Source organism: Agelaius phoeniceus, chromosome 1 (assembly GCF_051311805.1).
Source record: "Agelaius phoeniceus isolate bAgePho1 chromosome 1, bAgePho1.hap1, whole genome shotgun sequence".
Taxonomy (NCBI): domain Eukaryota; kingdom Metazoa; phylum Chordata; class Aves; order Passeriformes; family Icteridae; genus Agelaius; species Agelaius phoeniceus.
This window is the reverse complement of record NC_135265.1, coordinates 116,271,002-116,291,832: the sequence shown is the minus strand read 5'-3', so window position 1 is coordinate 116,291,832 and position 20,831 is coordinate 116,271,002. Positions and strand designations below refer to the sequence as shown.

The window sequence follows — 20,831 nt, the reverse complement described above, 5'->3', positions numbered from 1 at the left end:
GAGTTTCTCTGTAATTTGAAACATTGAAATATATATTTACTGCCAATATTGAAAATGTTTACGTAAATTTTGTGCTATTTTATTATTGTACCAGGACTCTGGTTCTGTTTCAATGAATTCACCTAAATATTAGTTTACATTTCCCTCCTGCTTCACAAAGAAAAATGGAAAGGCCACAAAGGAATGATAACTTTATTTTAGAACTGTTTTAGTATTTTCTATTTTTCTTTGGAAAGGAAATAGATTCTGATATCATTTTCTCTGTTGTTAAAATACCTGCATGCTGTTACCCTGCTTCAGACTTTTTCTGGATAATTTTCTAAGGTGAAATTTCAAGATGTAGATGAAAATGCTGGTGATGTTGGAGCTTAGAAATAAAAAATGGTGAGCCCTTTCCCTAGAAGTGTTTTTAGCACCTCGGTATCTCTCTGGCAGCAGAAGAGCCTCTCTTTGAATGTGCTAATGTTTTCTACTTTACTAGAATTTAAAGTCCTAAAGTGAAGGAAAGATTGGACTATGTCTTTCCAGTGAAGGAAAGATGGGAAAATGTCTTTCCATCCTATGCTGAAATAGAGGCTAAAATAGAGGCTTGCCATAATCTAATCCAAGTTTCTTTCTTTCCATCATGCCATGGATGCAGTCCTTCAGTTCTATTTCAGGCACTTGCCCAGGTGCTGTATACAGAATCAATGGAAGAAAGTTTAAAAGTAAATAAATAACCCAGTTTTCCAGCAGCATACCTTGACATTACAGCTAATAAGCAGGGTAGTGCAGTTTGAATGTACTGAGCTCCTTCCTATACTTCAAAGAGAACTCCAGGTGCATAATTCTTAGTTTTTTGAGTTTGGGCCAATTTTCTTTTCCTCTACTCTGTTTCAGTGGATGTGAAATTAAATCCTGTTCATGTACATACATGACCTCTTTCCACAAGTTACTGATAGTGGGTGTCCTTGGTTACAGTAGGAAAATATATTTCACTTTTTTCTTGACTCAAGCAGAACTGCTTCTAGAAATTTGAAATCCTAAAGGTTACCAGCTTGCTGAGAGATGTTCATGGTCTGCAAATATTTTTCCATTCCTATGTAAATATTCATCCATTCTTACTGTGTTTGGTTTTAGCACTCCTTCTTTATGACTTTTTTTTTTGGCCAAATGCAATTGAGACCCCTGTGCAGAGATATTAAAAAATGCGTGGAGTATGGTAGCTATGGCAACACGAAGTTGCCAGTTAATTCTGACTTGTTCTTTTAAGAAACTGTGCCCTTAATTGTTTTACAGTATCTTGCATCATGTTAATGGCAGTATAACTTGGGGGCTAAACTCCAAACCTCCCAACTCTTAATGTTTTGTTTTATTTTATTTCAGAAAATCATATTGCAGAGCACACAGCTGAAAGTTATGTGTTGCAGTGGCAGCGAGGACATATATCAAATTACCAGTATCTTCTCCATCTCAACAATCTGGCTGATAGAAGCTGCAACGATCTCTCCCAGTATCCTGTATTTCCTTGGATCATAGCAGACTACTCTAGTTCAGTGTTAGGTATGTGTATATGAAAAAGCTTGTTAGTGCCTCATGACCAACCTGAACTGTTGGAGGGGGGGGCATTTACACTGCATAGACTTCATGTTACATCAAAATGAGCCTGGCATTAGTGGTCTTGGGTGTTTTCTTGTGGCCTTACCCTTCCCCTTTAGCTTAGGGGACAAAATACCTCACCTTTTTCTGTTAAGTATTGCACTCCTCAGATACAGAGTATGTACCAAACATCTGCTTGCTTGCTTTGCAGATCAGCAGTCCTGAGCATTCAAAGACACTGTGATTCTTATAAATAGAAAAGAAGCAGTAAAATTACTTTTTTGTTTTTTAACAAGTTAGATGCACTGAGATGTGTAGAATCCAGGTGTTCTTTTATGATTCTTAGCATTGCAGATTGAATGTAAGAGGCTGACAAGGCTTGTGCCTGAATAGGCTCTTTGATTAAGGGTCTTAGTGCAGTTTGTGTTGGGATTTTGTCCTTTTGAAGATTGTGTCCCTCTGCAAGAACCAGAATAGGGGAATCTTGTGGTATTCATCAGCACCTGCTCAAACACTTCAATCCGATTGTATGGTGGGACTTAACTGTAGCCTGACAGAGTGGTTAGTGAGTAGAAGAAGATGGTACCAGCTGCTTTTGTGCCTTTGGTAGCAGTACCTTGATTAGATGATACTACTTGTAATAACTGCCCCATAGATTAACTATTAGTTCTTCAGCAAGAGGTTTGAGATTATACATACTTGGAAGGAAGATGAGTAGCTATTTACAGTAAGACTTTATGGGATTGCAGTTAGTAGGGAGGGAAAAAACTACTGGAGGGGTTCTGGGTTGGCTTTTGTTTGCTTTGTTGCTGCTTGGATAGGCTGGGGGGTTTTTGGTTTGTTTTTAAATATTGATTAGAGTACGTTAAAGTCTAGTAGAATGCTTGGAGTCTATAACCAAGCATTTCGTTTGTTTTTTTTTTTTTAAGATCTGACAAAGCCTGAAACATTTCGTGACCTTAGTAAACCAATTGGTGCCCTGAATAAGGAAAGGCTGGATAGACTTGTGGTATGTATATCTTGGTATTCATATGCTGAACATTTTGTGCCTTGTACATATTGGCAATAAAAGGAGCTTTGTCCAGCAAGCTTTGGGAATTATGTCTTAGGAGTTATTCTATCAAAAGTTACCTATAAACTTTATCAGAAGCAAACATACCTATAATCATTCCACATTTATTTTCCAGCTTAATTTAATCAGAACTGGTTTTGTCAGTACTAATTTAAAATTATTTGAATCCATTTCCTCTCTCTTACTACCTTTTCATACGTATATACTTTTGAAAGTTTTGCCTTACTTTTAAAATAAAATCCCAAAATCCAGTTAATGTATATATGGTGGCATTGAGATGCTATAAACATACATGAATTTATGAAACTTCAAAACCGATGGATTTAAGTACGTAATGTAAAACACATGTTTGAAAGAAATAAGAAAAAGTGGTAGAAATCTTAAGTATTTCCATTTAAGAAAAATGCTGAATTTGAGGGAGAGAACTTTAAAGGGAGGAAATTTGGATCCATGGAGGTCAGAGCACTAACTTGAAAATTCTATATACTTATAATAGTTTTTCTATTTCTCAAGGTAGGCAGGCTTTCCTTTCATAAGCTGTCAAACACATACTTAGAGACTTAGAAGTCCTCAGTTATTTGGCTTTTAATTATTTGTGTAAAATTATTGTCTTCTATGGAAAGTTAATTATTGCAAAATAATTTATGGAACATTAGAAAAAAATACTGCCAGAATAACTCCATTATATTTATAAAAAAAAGATAAAAATATTTCAAAATCATATAGCTTCCTAAGATTGTGGAAGGCAAGAGAATATGAACAATATTGTGTTTACACAATACAGTAATACAGTAAATACAGTAACAGTAAATAAAGTCTCCTTTCTAAGATCTGACTTCTCTCAAACTGTTATTAGCTTCATGCTTACTGCAGTAAAAGTCATTCTGTTTGTATTATGTTACATTTTAGAGTAATGCATAGGAGCTTCAGACAGGAAGGAATCTCCCAGGTTGATGGAAGTCACTATGTTCTTCCATACTCTCATGAACCTTAATGTGAAAGACAAAAAGGAAGCACTTCTTTGTTTGCACTTCTTTGAATTTTAGTCACTGCAGTTATGTGCTAAAGTGAGAGAGGAAAAAAACACTATAGTTCTGGATGATCAGTTATGACAACTATTTTGCCATATTGATTTACTGCTCTGATTAAAGCTGCATGGATATTAGAACTTAAATGTTTATTTTATCATTGGAAGAAAAATTGAGGGTGGGTGGTCCTAATCTGTGCCTTTAAAAAGAAACAGTGTATATGTGTATTCAGAATTGAGGCAAAGCAGCAGTGCTGATTTGAAACAGACGTTTCTTTCTTCTTTCTATGCTGCAGAAACGTTACCAGGAAATGCCAGAGCCCAAGTTCATGTATGGAAGCCATTATTCTTCTCCGGGTTATGTTTTGTTTTATCTCGTTAGAGTTGGTAAGGCACCTTTATATGCTCTCTGAGCAGACACCTCCAAAGCAGACAAGGTTTGGAGCAAGCTGATGCTGTTTTTCCTTCTCCTTAGCTCCAGAATACATGCTCTGTCTGCAGAATGGAAAGTTTGATCATGCTGACAGAATGTTCAACAGGTTTGTTTACATTTTGTCTATAACTAGGCTGGTTTTGTTTTCAAATATGCATCAATGGGGAGTGCAAAGCCTTAAATTTTATTTTTTTTTAACAAATGTGTGATTGATCTGTCTTATCTAGCATTGCAGAAACCTGGAAAAACTGTTTGGATGGTGCAACAGATTTCAAAGAGGTAAATAAATGGCTGGAAAATTATTCAAGTGTTCTCATCTGTGCTTAGCTTTCTCATGTACTGTTGATTTGAGAGTGTTTGCTTGGAGTGTGTTAGGTTGTTTTTCATTGTTGTTTCTGCTTTTCAGTTGTATGGGTTTGGTTTTTCGGTTTTTTTGTGAGGCTGGTTGACTGCATTTTATGAGTCTTTTATTAACTGTATATTAATCCCATCTCAACTCCATGTTTGCTCATCTGTGCCTGATTTCTGGCTTTTAGTTCAACAGAAGTATGAATGTGAATGTTAATGGAAATACATGGGAATTACCAGAGCGTAGATTAAGGCTGAAAAGACAATTTTATATATTGTCTGCTGGAATGTTGTAAGGATTGGCTATATTGCAATGCTTCATCCAAAGAATGAAGAAACTGTGGAAGAAATTGTAGAAGTAGTATCTTGGGGTTTTGAGCCCTGAGAAACCCTAACTTGTAGAATGTGTTGAGAAGAATAAACTGTCACATAGTAAATACTGTTAAACTCCTTTATCAAAGAAACATTAATACAGTGATGCTTTTAAAAAAATAATCTAGAGTTAATGGTTAGATATGGTGATATTTAAGTAATTGATTTAACCTCTGAAATTTGTCATAATTTTAGTTTTATTCTAGATTTTAGTCTTGACTCTTACTTGATGTCTTAAAAATGAGAACGTAGCTATGCAATAAGAGTTCTGAAGATACTCATAGATATTATGGATTCATATGTCACACATTACTTGTTAAAATGTGTGCCACTCTGAATTTAGCAGTTTGGCTCAGAGAACTGTCTTGTAGGTAAAACCTGGAAAGCCTGCCCAGCCTTAGGGCTTGACATATGAACTTTAATAACTTTCTTTCCACTGAATGATATGTTTAAGTGATGAAAGCTAAACTAATATCAAAACTTAGTCAGTTTTTTTTGTTTGTTTTTTAAAATTCCAGTTGATTCCAGAATTTTATGAAAATGATTCTAGTTTTCTAGTAAATAGTTTGAAGTTGGACTTGGGAAAAAGGCAAGGTGGCAAGATGGTTGAAGATGTAGAGCTTCCACCCTGGGCATCAGGTAATAATAGTCAAACTTCTTATATTATTAACTAATTCAAGATTGCTGGAATCATTGTTCTTCCTCAAAAATGTTCATTCTGGTTTCTTCTAAGTGAACTCTTTCTATAAAGCACAACATAATTAATAGGTGCTTTTAATTTTTTATAAGAAAATTGACATTTAGTGTGGGGTGTTTTGTTTTGTTGGCTTTTTAAGAATGAGGAGGAAGAGAGATGGATGCCAATACTGAAAGGGATATTTTCTCCTTTAATTAACCTTTATCTCGTCAGGTCCTGATGACTTTCTTCAGAAGTGCCAGGAGGCTTTAGAAAGTCCATATGTATCAGAACATCTTCATGAATGGATTGACATCATATTTGGCTACAAGCAGAAAGGAAGTGAAGCAGTTGCAGCTCACAATGGTAAATACACATTTATAGAACTAGCAAAAATAGGGGATGCTTCAATTAGGCAGGAATGGTAAATCACAACATATCTGTAATGCTTATTTTGTTTTGAGTGTTCATAACAGTGCTTTGAATGCTTGATTCTTATCTGGCAGTATTGCCTTCATGGTGATTTGCATCTTTGAAGATGTGCTTCAGAGGGTGGACAAGATGATTCTGTAGCATTGCTGGGAATTGCTTGCACATCATGGTGTGGCAATATATTATGGAATTAGTGTTTCCCAATTAAAAATAGAAGCCTGCAGGGTCTCCAGATAAACATGTATTTAGCCTTCCTCCACTGTAATTTCAGTGGGAGAATTTCAATACAATGTCCCCCTCCTCCTGAGAGAATTGGCAAGGGAAAGAATGGGCTGATGGGCTCCAGGTCTTTGGGGCAAGAATGAAGGAAAAAGTGTGTGTTAGTTCGTCCTTGTACACATACACATAACTGCATGTGAGACTGTTTGCAACCTTACTCTGAACATGTATCTAGCCACTATGGGCCCTTACAAAGGGGGATGTTATGTTACTGCTGTGTAAATGTGTTTATTTACACCTAATAGTATTACCAATGATTAACTTATTCATCAGTCTGGTATTTTAGCTGTGTATGTTACTACCCAATAAGAAAGTGCCCTCTTTAAAACAAGAGTAGCAGATCAGATTTTTAGGGTGTTTATTCCAAAAGCCCTGATCATTTTGAAGGACTTCTAGCAACAGAAAATGTTGAGATAGTTTGCATTTAAAGATGTAATAAGTTTAGAAAGAACACCTTCCTACAACAGTGGTGAGAGTAGGAATAAGCAACATTTTGATACTTGGCACTAATTCCAGGGAAAGATAGTTTCTAATTCCAGGGAAAGATAGTTGAGATAGCAAGGATTGTTTTGCTGGGGTTTGTTTGGTTTTGGGGTTTTTTTGCTGTTTGGTTGGGGGCGGATTGGGTTGTTTTCCTGCTGTTAATTTCTTTCCAATATACTTTCTCTACATGTCCTTAACATATGATTGGCTATATTTTAGAGCTGTAGGGTTTGGCATTCAGTCATACTGTGAGGATAAGTGTCAATTACAATGTACCACAGACTTTAAATACAGTAAATCAGCATATAAATTATGGCATCTATATTTTTACCTCTCAAAAGAGACCACTAATGAGAGCACTTTTTATGCATAATGTGCTGCTTCTGATGCAGTATGGATTTTTATTAGCATAATGAATTGCAGACTTTTAAGTAGATAAGAGAGTCAGAAGGGATCTGGGTATGAATGAACTTCGGTCAAAGTAAATATTCTTAAGCAGAGGCCTCAAAGTCATTTGCGTCACGGCAATTCACCTGGAAAAGTGAATACACTGATCTTTCTGATCATTCTTTATTACTTTCTGTTCCCTGTCTGAAAATTAACCAAAGATCCAGTTATGTAACTGTGCTTGCTTTCTTATTTATCTGTTTATATATTTATTTACTGGGGGTAGGTATTTAATGAAGCTTGAGTAAGCAATCCTTCCTCTATGAAAGTACTAATTCTTTCTGAAACTTTCTGAAAATCTCTTGGAAGTCCTAAGTTTTTTCAGGTAAAAAAACAGGATTAAAATGTAAGACCTCAAACTAATGCCTGCTGAAATAACTTATTTGTGAGTAAAAATGCAGCTCTGTTTGTAGGAAGACAAACAAAATGAGCCTTGTATATCTACATTGTACAAATAAACTTTTTTTTCCAGTGTTTCACCCATTAACTTATGAAGGAGGAGTGGATTTAAACAGGTAATTAACAAGAATCTGAATGTTTTTGTTAAAGCAGTTAACTAAGTTTCTCAGTATCTCTCCAGGTTCTCTGCCAGCTGTAAAAGGGCTCTGTACATGAATGGTGTTGCTCTTCCATTTTATACTCCCAAATATGCAGAGAACCAGCGCCATATTCTCAGTTTTAGCTTGCATTTGAAAGACTGTTTCTTAAGCATTTCTTCAGTCTGACTTTTCTGGAAGTGCTTCACTTTTTCAGTCATTGAGAATATTGTTATTTTACATAAACAAAGTTATGAAGCTGTTGTGATTGTAAATCTTCAGTAAGTCAGTTCTGTAAGAATATGTGATGGCCTGTAGTGCTGTAGTAACTGCACACACAGTTCCATGCTTTTGGGGAAGGGGAGGGGAAAAAAGTACTTGCCTCCATGGCTTAATTATATATCTTGCTTTGTAAAGTATTATGGACCCCAATGAAAAAGTAGCTCTGCTGACACAAATCCTGGAGTTTGGACAGACGCCAAAACAGTTGTTTACAACCCCTCATCCTCAAAGGAAAATTCAGAAACTGAAAAGCTTGTCTCGAACATCTAGTCACAGCACTTCCATAGCTGAGTCTCCAGGTAAATGTTTAATAGATAAACTAACAATGTGAAGGATTTGTAATTTTGAGTAGTTTCTTTCTCCCCCAGGATCTCATTATACAACTCTCTTGGCTACTTTCCCTGTAAGCCAACTCAAGATAAATCCATGAACTAAATCTTAAAAGAAAAACAAAACCAGACCAGTTTCAAATTTCAATATACAGCTGTTGCCCTGTATTTTGCCTTCTGTTCCAGTGGTCTCCTCTGGAACTGTTGCACCTCTGCTTCTGAAGCTGTGGGAGGGCGATCATCCCTGGCCTTTCCTGGCACTTTAAATTCAAGCTGATGTGACTGCAGTTTCAATGGCCATATCTGCAGGCATTCTAAATGATGCAAAGATCTGTTTGGTTTTTTAACAGGAATGTCTTAGGAGGGTAATTAGTTAATTAGCTTGATCAAAGTAAACCTTAAGAACTTAAATTAAGCATCTGAATTTTTTCTCCTTTTCCATGACTTGAATGAAAATCTGAAAGGACATATTTTTCCCCATATGTTCCCCCTATACTGTAGGGACGGAGTTGATTGCGTAACTTTCTTCTAAAAAAGGATTGCAATGCCCTCACAGGCATTACAGTTGCCATTCAAGGCAGGACTTAAACCACTTCTCCAAACCTAAGATGCTATTGTCTTCATAAATTATATAGTGATTTAACTATAAATTGGGCTGAAGATTCAGCCCAGGTATCACTTGGAAAGATCTTTCTCATTTGATTGTCTTCAATTCACTTACCATTTGATGGCCTTCACTTTGAAGCAAAGGAGTGACAATGAGTGCTACTTAGCATGGCAACCTGTAGCATCCAATGGCAAGAGAAGCTTTGAGAGTTGTATGTGGTGATAGTAATGGTCATGTATTAAATAGATTTGCTGCCTAAGTCATTATTTCATTCATCAATGTTTTCTCTTGAGTTTGACCATTTTATAATTGACATCTAATTATCTCAATTTCGTTGCATCTTTAATCCCTTAACTTTTGCAACAGTGAAATGAAGTTGTGATGCTCTTAACATAATGCAATAGAATAATAAAAGCATATACTTCATTGTAGCAGCAAATGGCTTCTCTAGCTTTTTCCATCTGGAAAGGCCTTGACATTTCAAAGGACATCAAAACATTGCTGCAGAGTTTTTAGGTTTCCATTTTTTGTTTGTTTGTTTTCCATTTCCTTTGGATTAGTCTAACAATCTTACTCCTGAAGCTCTGCATGATTTCTGTAATTTTATATTTATGTCAGCTACCTAGGTATTTGAAATATGTCTTTTATTTTCTATTTGTGATGGAACTTTATTGTGGCATTTTATTGCAGTTTCTCCAAATGAAGAATCATTTGAAGATTTGACAGAAGAAAGTATAACACTTGCCTGGAACAATATTGCCAAACTAAAATTAGATACGCAGTGTAAAATTCACAAAGAGTAGGTACTATTCTTTCCAGTCAAAATTCTTCCACTGAATTGGGGGGGGGGGGGAATCTGTGTGTCAATCTGAATGATGGGTTAGGGTTTAAGGTAAATACTTTTCTTTTGGAGATGACTTAGTGATTTGATTATGCAAGATGAACTTGAGTATATGATGGGTTATGAATCCAGAGAAGGTATTTGTCAGCTTGATTTTTGCTATTGTTTTTCCTTAGCTCTAGATCTATATAAGTTCATTATCATTTTAGTACCTGAAGCAGATATTGATTACTCTTCTCTAAAACTGATAACAGCAGCCAGATAAAGACTCCAATTTATTTTTTTTTATAATGTCAGGAGCACACAACTTCATCCCATCAGATTTGAAAGGTTAAACACTTAAGTTGTTCCACTATACACCTCAAGCTGTTGCTGCATGAGCAGTTTGCCAAGTTTCCAGCTATAGGTTTTTAGTTTATCTGGGTACCAAACTGCTGTTCTGGTGGATTCCTAGGGATTCAAGGGTCATTAGGGGCTCTTTTCAGGTGAACTTTGAAAATACATAATAATGAACAACGTCAGCTATGTGTTAAAGAGCAGGTTTTCCTTTGCACCCATCTCTTGTCCTAGTGACTGGGCTGGTTAGGAGGATTTCTTACTACCTTGAATCCAGCTACTTTCTTGTTGACTTGTAATCGAATCTAGGAAAACATTATCCTGTCCCTAAAACAAGGTAATATTTGTAGTGAGAAATCTGTTACCAGATTGTTAGCATTAAAAAAATCTTGATCCTGAAAAGAGACTCAAATTTCAGCTTCAGATTATTTTTATTACTTTTTTTTCCTGAAGACTGCTGAGAAATAATGAGACGCAGAGCTGTGTAACAGAACTTTGGCTGTGCAGTATGCTCTGTGCTCCCTAATTCCCTGACATAAGCTTTGTCTAAATTTCTTCCTATAGTGACTTTGCCAGTGTCAAATTAAAAGAGAAAAAAATGTGCAAGTTCCAATTCCTGACACTTGAGGTTTTCAGTATCTGCTTGTAGGCAGCTTCCTGATTATTTGTAGCTAATCCAGAATTGGAAAAACTAAATGTGAAACCATTTATCTTCTCACACGGGCAAGTCCCTTCTGATGAAGATGGAGTTCTTACAGAACACTATAGGGATCCTGTCCTGGTGTTTCACATTTTATGTCAAGGTATATTTTTGTCTCTAGGCAGATAACACACCACTGTAGTGTTTTTAATCTCCTTGAATGTCTTAGCTCTTACAGAGCTCAAATAACAGATTTCAGCTGTAGTCTATTTACAGTATGGTGGTTCAGTTTCAAAATCTATGAAGTCACCCACAAGCTTACTTGTATTAAACAGGGCAATTACTGGAATAGCAGTCACTTGCAATGGGTCTTCTGTTTTCACTACATCCCAGGGTAAGTATTGCACAGGTATTTACCACAACCTGCAGGGTAAATGCAGGTTAATATTGTTTTTTTAACAAAATGGCATGAAACTGAAATATATATCTGATGTAATTGAATAGCTTAACTATATGAATTTGCTCAGTTTTAGATGATTTTGAGTCAAGCATTTCAATATTATCTAGGCTAGGGAGATAATTTCAGTGATAATAATAATGGAAGTTTGTCCATTTACATACCAGAGTTCTCTTAGAGTTTGATGAGCATGTGGTAGTCCATCTGTAACTGGTACAAAACTGGGTAGTTCCAGGCCCAAGTCAAAGCCTTATAAAGAGTTTCTCAGAGACTATGAGAAACCTGTGTCTGCTTTTCATACTAAGATATTCAAGCAGGAGCAAAATTATTAGCTTCTAGAATATAAAATAGTCTTTTTATTTTCTATTTTGTCCCTTATCCCCAGATTCAACTTTGAAGATGTTTTCCAGAGACTCGAAAACCATCCAGAGAAGTGTGTCCTTTTCAAACATGGTAAGCTGCTGTCAAAATAAGAATGAGATGATTGGGAATCTTCTGAAAGCTGCTCAGTTAGATGGCTCTTAGCATCCATCAATGCATCTTTTCTTTCCCCTGCCTACTCAGTTGTATTGTGTGTGAATAATTTAGCAGAGTGAATTGAGACTCTCTCAGGCCACCAGAGAGACAGAGCACATTCTGCAAATATGGGGAAGAAGCATTAAATGGTTACACTGTCTCTGTTCTGAGTTGCCCTGCTATCCAGGGAAGAGCTTGTGGTAGACAGTCTGGCATGAGCAGGGATATCTTCCTGAGCAACCTTGAACTGCCATTGGGACCAGAATTTCAAAGTTTAAATTCCACCACATGCTCACACCAGCATTGCCTTACTGCACCCAAGTGTTTGAAGCCTATGAGTCAGCCAGCAGAGAAAAACCAAGCACAGGGAGTGGAATATGCTGGGTGAAAATGAGCCATCCTTCTTCCATGAGCAATGATCTCAGCAACTTGTGAACAACACTTTCCCCCTGCTCCTTAAAGAGCTGGGAAAGGGATTCTGAATTTGATTTTCTGTGCTTGAGCACTGAGGCCAGACCTGGGTTATAAAAATACACTCCCGTTGCCATATTCAGTCTTTTATTGGTGCAAGACACCAAGATACATCGGTTTTCTCTCTATCACCATCTCTAGGGGGAACAAGAATGGCAAATGTGTTGCCCAGACAGAAGCCATAACATGCTCTGACTGGTCCCCAAGTAAGTTGCAGGATCAAGACCCTATGGTCTGCCTTGGGGCACATGAGCAGGTGAATCTAGATACATCAATTCCTAATCTTCAGCAAAGGGAAATTTGGGAACATTGCCTCTTGGCACTGTGAAAAGGGAGCTCTTTGACTCCTAAGCCAAAAGTCTGTTTTTCATGAGGAGGCTTTGTATACTCTTATTCTTTTCCCCTGTAGTTTTAGTGCTGACCTAAACACTTCAAGCAATGCTAAAAGGAGTGGTGTTACAGTCCAGCAGCTTATTGTTTTTCAAACAGACCTAAAACATGACCAGTAATGACAGCAGGTAGAAGCACTGGGCTGATTGTTGGTTTTTTCCTTGCCATTCCTAGTGACAGTAATGTAACTGAGCAGGTACCTGTAAATAATGTTTCTTGTTGAGAGTAGTAGGAATCAGACAGTTGTATTTCTTCTTTGAAAGACCTGAGCTGATAAGTACCTGTGATGGAGAACAAACATCAGAAGAATCTGCATTTTTAGTTTCTGTTAGCTATTTGTGTCTAGAATTTAGAGCAGCTTACAAGATGAAGAGCTGACCCACTTACTTCTGAGTGAGGAATTACATACCATGTACTTGAAATACCAGTTTATTTGAAAAGTTTTATCAGTTCTGCATGTATTTCTGAATGTTTTTGCTACCTTTATTTAATAGAGATTAAGTATTCTTGATGTTCAGTGTCCAGCCTCTAAGGTTTTTCTTGATCAGTGTTCATATAACATCTGCATGTTATTTTTATAGAAGATTAAAATGCTTCTTGTTCTCCAAAAGCATGTTAATGTACTTGAACTGGATTTGGGGTAAGAAATTGAATATTTTTTTTCTTTCTTGCAGGCTTTATCATCTTGTTTAATCTTACCAGGAGATACCACTGTCATAAGTTCTTCATGGGACAATCATATGTGTGTATTTACTTCCTGTTGACCTTACTGAATTTCATGGAGCGCCTTGGTTGCTATGTTTATGGTTTTAGATAATGATACAGAAAACCATCACATTTTAAAAACACAGTGTCTGCATTTCTGGCTTTTCCCACTAGATTTCTGTTAGAAACCACAGAAACAAAGTTACTTTATTTAAAAGAAAAACCCTTAAGTTTTACAAAATGTAATGCTTTTATAACCTTTCTCTGTTAGATATTTTTATTCAATTGCATTTGGAAGACAGCAAGATGTCCTATTGGGCCATGATGATGCAGTCAGCAAGATCTGTTGGCGTGATGGGCGCTTATTTTCTGCATCTTGGGATTCCACTGTGAAGGTTTGTAGATGGGACTGTTAGAGTTGCATGACTATTTATAGCCAGCACTTTGTAATATTCAGCCTGCCAAATGCTTTGAGATGTTTGTACCTGTTGTACTAGAGGAATAACCTGGCTAGTATCACAGTAAGTTTATTTCCAGAGCTTATTCTTCATTTAGCTTTAGCTCAACTGTTTCAAAGCTAAAGTGTTGTTTTCAGGAAATTTCATTCATTAAAACCTACTGTAAAAAATGAGGATTCTGAAGACAAATTGTATTTGTTGGAGAAACTGGAATGTTTTGTGACTTTGGCAATTCTGTTTCTTGGGTGGAATAGATTTCTAAAATGTTTTTAATAATTTTGTAGTTTACATTCTTCAGCTAAGAGAAGCAGAAACTTGCTAATCTAAAGAGCATGCCTACAGTTAGGTGGAAAGATAATTTGGAAGCTAGAGACAGGAAAAACTTTCCTGAAGCCTGGTGTGTATGATTGTTTTGGTAAGTACACATTTAGTGCAGTGATATACCCACTCTTAGGTAGGCTCTGTAGGCCATGTGGAGAGAGCAGACTTGTGTTCACCATGTGGCTGTGCTTAGGGTGAAGGAGTTCAGGTGCCATTGCTGTACTCTGCCACGTAGGCGAGGCCCACAGTGAACACAAGCAGCCCCCCCTTGTAATGTGAGAGTTCAGCACTGAAGGAACTCATCTGGGGTTATATTACTGCTTCCTTGAACAAACTTAACTATCTGTGTTGTAGGTGTGGCACTGTGTTCCTGGAGAGACCTTGAGCAATAAAAAACACCACTTTGAACTGCTTGCACACTTAGAACATGATGTCAGTGTAAGTATGTTGATGCAGTGTCTGAGAACAAGAAAATTAATTGATGATCTAAATCATGATCTAGTGGTAAAGCACAAAGATTGGGTTAGGGGCTGAGGGGTGTATTTTGGGAAATGTGTGTAGGGCCTTCTTGTTTTGTTTTGGTGTTTTCACTGTCTGATGGTTCTGCACCGGTGTTCCCGGGCTTCCTGGGTTGAAAGGTCCATTTCTTGGGACTGAAGCACCAGTGTAAACAGAGGTTTCTTAACTTGTCTTGCTCAGCTTGAATGCACAGAATTCCTATGGGGGGCAGGAAGGATTGGGTGGTTATGTTTGCCTCTTTGCTTTTAAAAACAGATTAATCTTTTTTCAAGTGTTTTGATTGTTACAGTTTCCTCTTAATGTAAGGCAAGCAAATGAAAAAGAAATCCTGAATCGTTTACCATGCTGTCATGGTAAATATCTTAGTGAATTTCACTGTAAATATACAAACACATTGTGTGCAATGCATCAGAAATGTGTAACTGCATACTTTTGTTTATGGCCTCTAACATCAGTCTGTGAAGATATTTAAAATTACTATGTTCTAAACCTTCCTAAGAGTTAGTTTTTTAATAGATCACAACGTTGGCAAATACTGAAATGGTTCTGATAACATTTAAGAACTGTACCCAAGAGAACTGGAAGCAGCTGATGGGTAGGAAGTTTTTTAAAAGTTAAAAATTTTACCCTTAAGGGTAGAGTCTAGCAGTTAGATGGAGAGTATTGGTACTAAAAGCAATCTGAAATGTCACTTAGCATTTCTGATTCTGCAAAGCAAAAGCTTTTTAAAAGGTCTTTAAAGTGACCTATTTTTTCCTCTTATAGTTTGGATTTTTCATACTTGTACCTAATAAAGGATGTTGAGAATTAAATTCCAAGCTTTTCATAAATAAAATGTCCTCTTAGGGATAATGGGCTTGTTTTGTGTATGTTTAAAACCTGTCTCAAGATGGCTCACATGAAAGAAGAGGAGGAGTCATGGGATGTTTAACTTCCTAGGTAAATACAATGGATCTTAATGCTGCAAATACCATCCTGGCATCTGGAACCAAAGAGGGTACCATTAGTGTTTGGGATGTTACTACAGCAACAGTGTTGCACCAGTTGCCACATCATTCTGGGACTGTATTTCATGCTGCTTTTAGTCCTGGTACGTTGGATTTCAGTTTTTAATGTGCACTGTTGGGAGTTTCAGAGGGAATCTTATTCTTAATACCATATAATATATCTTTCTTATTGGAATTACTGCTTTAAGGGGGATGGTGAGATGTTTTGGATTGTCACACATCTCCTCTGTAAAGAATTTAATTGTACACAAGGCCATGCTAGGCTGTAGACCAGCGATCTAGACTCTAAACCAATCTTGTTTATCTTTGCTTGCTTAGAGACTTAATTTCCAGTAAATTATTTATAGATACATAGGTCAGGTAATGTCACATCCAACATGCTGATCGCAGAGTGCTTTGACAACTGGAACTGAATGTCTGAACATGATTTTTCTTGTTGTTTCTTTTATTTGCTTCCTTCTTTTGTACAGACAGCAGACATCTACTGAGCACAGGGGAGGACTGTTGTTTTAAAGTAATAGATGTACAAACTGGAATGCTTGTATCTTCTGTGACCACTGAAGAGCCACAGAGGTAATGCTGAGAATATGCAGGTTATGGAGCTGGGTGGAGATGGTTGGTGACAGCAGAGTGGGAAGGGCCAGACTACTGGGAACTTTGTTTTATTGAATCACTTTTTAGAGTGAAAAGACTGACATTCTAGCATTATGATCAAGCTTTCCAAACTGGGGCAAAATCAAACAGCTCTCTGAGTAAACAACTTTTCAACAACTGTCATGTCTCTTAAAGATGATGACAGCTGTAGCTAACCAGCTCTTCCAGCAGCTGAGCTACTGAAATGTCTTAACAAGTTGAGTTTTCTTATTTAAATAATCTCTGTCACTAATACTGATTTTTTTGGGTTTGTTGTGGAGGTTTTGTTTCAATGTTTTCTTTTTTTGATAGTCTTAAAAAAAGACTGGCTTTTAAAATCAAAGACCAATCACCTTTTTCCACCAACTGAAAAGTATACAGTTATTTATGGTTTATCAGATAAACAGATGGAATGCTTACTCAGTTACTGGAGTAAAAATATAGCAGGTATACATGGAATACACTTCATTTTTTTAGTGGGTATACATAATTATATATGCATGTTCACATATATTTTCACTAGTTATTTACCTGAAAGTCGTCTTTGCATTTTAAGTGATGGTTTCAGGAATATGAAGTGGCAGAAGTGAAAGTGGTGGCTCATGAGAGCACTGGGATATCACACACGTGCATAGCTGACTGGGCCCTCTTCTGTTACGGGATTGTTTCACACTCTGCCAGGGGAAGGCCTGGCTGGGTCTAGGGCAGTCACAGAACCAAGTCTGGGCCATGGATCTTTAAAATAAGTTGGGAATAATCTTTCCAGAAAGACTGTGTTAAAAAGTAGTTTCCTTTGGTTTCATAATTTATTTCCAGTTCTTTTTTGACCTAGTTTGGAAATGTCTGGCTGTCATCATGCAAAAGCCTGACATGAACTAATTTCAGATTTACTTGCAGGTGCTTCAAATGGGATGGAAATACCATCTTATCAGGATCTCAATCTGGTGAATTACTGGTTTGGGACCTTCTTGGAGGAAAAGTTACTGAAAGAATCAAAGGACATACAGGTATGCCTGAACTATTCCTATTCTCAAACTGAATGTGAGATTCCTATTTTCCAGCTCTTCTAGTACTGAAAAGTTTGAGAGTCATCTGCTCACCCAGCTTGCTGTTCCTGATGTCAGCTTTACCTGAAACACCAGAATTAGAAGTAGGTCCATGTAAGCCTCCTAGGAAATCAAGTAAGAATGGAGGAATATTCCTTTGTAGAATACTGGCCAAAGGGAAATTACTTTCAATTTTTCTAATTACCACAACATTGCAAAAGTCAACATTTTTCTACCTCTTGGCCCTGAAATATAGTATAGACTGTACTGTATTCTTTGCCACAGTCTGTCCAGGCTGAGTCTAACAACATTAGGTAAAGTTCTCTAGTAAACTTGTTTTGGATGGGGATTTATAGGCAGATTAAATGTATCTATATAGTCTCAGTATATCAGCAACCAGGATGTGTGGGGAAAAACTACGTAAGTTTTACTAAGTCAAGTTTTTAAGGCTATTTAACTAAGAACAGTTGTTTCAAACTTCCCTACTCTAAGTTTTACACTGGAACTTGACCTGTGGAAAGATCATTCTGTAGTTGGGGATTTTTCAGAAGTGGGCTTCTGAAGCATATGCTACAAGATGTGAATACACTTTTACCATGAAAATTCCAAATGTCAGTGAAAAAGCTCATTCTCCATTAATGCTTTCCATAGTTGCCATCTGCATTCTACATAGCAATGATGTCCCTCTAGTACCAAAAGTCAGCTGAGGCAATGGAGCATGAGATCCTTACTATGAATAAGAGCAGCTACCTAGGACCTGACTAAAATTCCTCTTAGCATATATGGTGTCAGTGTAATCCAATGCTCAGACTATGATAAACTCTCTCAAAGAAAGATCTGTTCTGTCATCTCAAGTACCACACTTACTTGCATTTGGATTTACTTGTTTGTGATTTTGTTTCCCAGGTGCTGTAATGTCCATGTGGATGAATGAACAGTGCAACAGTGTTATTACAGGAGGGGAAGACAAACAAATCATGTTCTGGAAACTGCAATATTAAGTGCCTTTCCCTCCAGTCATTTAAATGAACTCTAATTTTAAACCAAACCTTTTAAAGGAACTTAAATCTGTGCAATGATGGCTGCTGAAGTTCAACCAGATAGGAAGCTTTGTTCAACCACAACTTTCTATGTTATGTTGACTTCACTGAGAGCTCTTAACTTCCATAGAGTATGCATTTGTTTTTCATGGACTATCATATTGAAATTGCTTGTGTAAAATGATATGAAATAAAAGACTTATTTTTCTGTAATTAAAGAGCTCATAACTTGCAGTCATTGTTGGATTTACATGGAATGTATCATAGCTTGCTGTTGGAACTGCTTTGAAAGAAGAAGCATTTGCATTCTTAATTTAAGCCTTTTAGGGTGTGTGGAGCTTTATGCTCTCTGTCATGTGCAGTCAACATTTCTTCTTAGTGGAGATGCATGTGATTGTAAATCCTGCTTTGAACACTGCAGCAGCTGTCCCCAGTCTGGGCTCCTGACAGTCCTTAGCTGTGGCTATTTGCAAAGGCATACAGCACAGTAAGAACAAATTCTCTCTTGCTTTTTCTTACTCAAAACCAGCACTAATGTATTGGTCTGAAAAGAAGACAAGCATAAAATTGATCTTCTAACAGACCAGATACACATACATGTGTTGAGATAAATATTCCCCTAATCCTGTGCCTGAAGTTGGAGCATAAAAGACTATCACTCCTTCTTTTCCTCATTTTTATTACTATCCTTTTCTTTTAGTAATCGTCAGCATTTTCATGTTTTGTTTAGTGTTCCCAACCTTCTTTAACTCAAATCTCCTTTGGGATGGAATTTCAGTATGGCATTTAAACAGCTACAGAGCTACAGTTCCTGGGTTTATCCAATCCCTCAGCTGTCTTAACCCAGGAACAAAAGCAGTGTTGCGCAAGGATTACTTTCTCTGTAGGACTTCAGGGTATCTTTTCCTGGGAGGAGCTGTTCTGAAGTGAAAGACTTGAAATATTTAAATTATTTAAATGAAGTATTTAATGGTTTATTTATAGCAATAAGCATTTGCATTTGTAATGCTGCCTGAGTATGACTGAGGATCTATTTATTTCTCTGCTGCTGTTGAGGTGTCATGGCACTATGTCCAGGGGAAGTTCTACTGAACTGTGTTCAGTCAGATACCCTGCCTTGGGTTTGACACCCAATGCCTATCCAAGACACAGCTGTTTCTTGGTATTGTGAAACAATCAGCTTGTGGTTAGGTGCTGTTCTCTCATTCCCCCAGTCTTCTATTCTACTATGCCAGAGTGAGAGCTTATTTTTCAGTAAAGTAAGGCTATTACACCAAAGTGGTATTTATTTCACTCTCTCTTGGCTTAGCAGATAACTATTTTTATGTATTCAATGAGTGTGTGTGGTGAAGCCATACATGGTGAAAGGCTAAGCCATACCATGCATGCCTGCTGTACCAGTCTTAATCTTGCAGGAGAATGTCTGGTGTCTGCCCTGTTTCTTCATCTTTAAATTTATTTATCCCCCAAACATATCTGTGTGTATGCAAACATGATTTTTGTACACTTGCCTGGAAATGGCTTGGGTGAATTCAGGATTGTCCTTTGTCACTAGGGGGCCTCCTGCTGAGGTAAACCAGGTGAAAATAACTCAGAACTGAGAAAGAAGCAGAAGCTTCAGGGTCAAACTCACTGAGAGATTATACTCTTTTGATTATATATGGATGCATGGTATGCATAGCTGTTGAGTGCAGCTGAGGTTACTTTGTGCTGTAAAGCATGCTCACAAAACAAGAGCCCTCACCCTGCTCCATTGCCTAAAGCAACCATAGCTTTTTAAAGGGGAAAAATCAAGTTAGCCCTGTTGACTGGATACTTCCTTCCAGTTTCTCTGAATTTATGTATATGCATTTAATCATAAGTTACTCTTCAGTGCTAGCTAATTTCTGCCTTAAAAAATGAACTTCTTGATTATCCTTTTACTTCTGGTTGCTATCTGCTATAGCTGGAAGTTCTTGTACTGACAGTCTACCACTGTTTTTTCCAGTGGATTGCCCCAGTAGTTCCAGCAATCTGGCTGATAACAAAAAATATAAGTATTGTCATCTTACATTCCCCCAACATATTGTTGTCTTGGTTTACTCTTTTTTTTTTCAGTATTAGTTTTAGCATGATTTGTTTATTAGGGAGTCACAAGATTTAAGTAACCAAATGCCACTTGTTAAGCTGTAAACAGAGTTTTAAAACCCAATTACATCTATAATCAGCCCTTGCTGACTCATCTGCTCCTAAGTTAAAACTGGTTAGAAGCAGAGATCAGTGTCTGGGCTCCAGGGATTTCACAGCTAAGCAAAGGAGCTTGGCAAAGCCCTTAGAGATAACTGCAGGCACAGGGCTAGGCCCATGAGGCTGAATTATACCAATGCTACATGAAGCCACCAATTACTGCCAGTGTAGGCTTGCCACAGTGGTTCCAGAGACCATCATTTAGTAACCAAACAGTCCCATTAAATTGGCTTGCAGGATGAATTTGATCACCTCTCCAGCCTGAAGTGCTGTAATGGTTTTCTCTGGGTTACCATAACAGAGAAATTCATTTGAGAAACAGCA

General features: G+C 37.2%; 1 protein-coding gene across 3 annotated transcripts in view; it reads left to right on the top strand.

The window, feature by feature from the left end:
* The window catches only part of NSMAF (neutral sphingomyelinase activation associated factor), a 39,047-nt gene extending 20,548 nt beyond the window's left edge, over nucleotides 1–18,499 (top strand). For 2 of the 3 annotated variants that reach the window (XM_054631760.2, XM_077185835.1), the window contains 19 exons: nucleotides 1,366–1,542; nucleotides 2,508–2,587; nucleotides 3,974–4,064; nucleotides 4,153–4,216; nucleotides 4,338–4,389; nucleotides 5,349–5,469; nucleotides 5,741–5,872; nucleotides 7,620–7,662; nucleotides 8,101–8,264; nucleotides 9,592–9,700; nucleotides 11,054–11,112; nucleotides 11,561–11,628; nucleotides 13,227–13,294; nucleotides 13,529–13,652; nucleotides 14,391–14,474; nucleotides 15,495–15,645; nucleotides 16,033–16,135; nucleotides 17,093–17,202; nucleotides 18,148–18,499. In XM_054631760.2, the coding sequence (XP_054487735.2) occupies nucleotides 1,366–1,542; nucleotides 2,508–2,587; nucleotides 3,974–4,064; nucleotides 4,153–4,216; nucleotides 4,338–4,389; nucleotides 5,349–5,469; nucleotides 5,741–5,872; nucleotides 7,620–7,662; nucleotides 8,101–8,264; nucleotides 9,592–9,700; nucleotides 11,054–11,112; nucleotides 11,561–11,628; nucleotides 13,227–13,294; nucleotides 13,529–13,652; nucleotides 14,391–14,474; nucleotides 15,495–15,645; nucleotides 16,033–16,135; nucleotides 17,093–17,202; nucleotides 18,148–18,242 (1,895 nt within the window). In that variant the 3' untranslated portion in view covers nucleotides 18,243–18,499. Of the gene's footprint in view, nucleotides 1–1,365; nucleotides 1,543–2,507; nucleotides 2,588–3,973; nucleotides 4,065–4,152; nucleotides 4,217–4,337; nucleotides 4,390–5,348; nucleotides 5,470–5,740; nucleotides 5,873–7,619; nucleotides 7,663–8,100; nucleotides 8,265–9,591; nucleotides 9,705–11,053; nucleotides 11,113–11,560; nucleotides 11,629–13,226; nucleotides 13,295–13,528; nucleotides 13,653–14,390; nucleotides 14,475–15,494; nucleotides 15,646–16,032; nucleotides 16,136–17,092; nucleotides 17,203–18,147 lie in introns of those variants that run through there. The other variant, XM_077185838.1, reaches the window with a different exon arrangement.
* The last annotated feature ends 2,332 nt before the right edge of the window (nucleotides 18,500–20,831 follow it).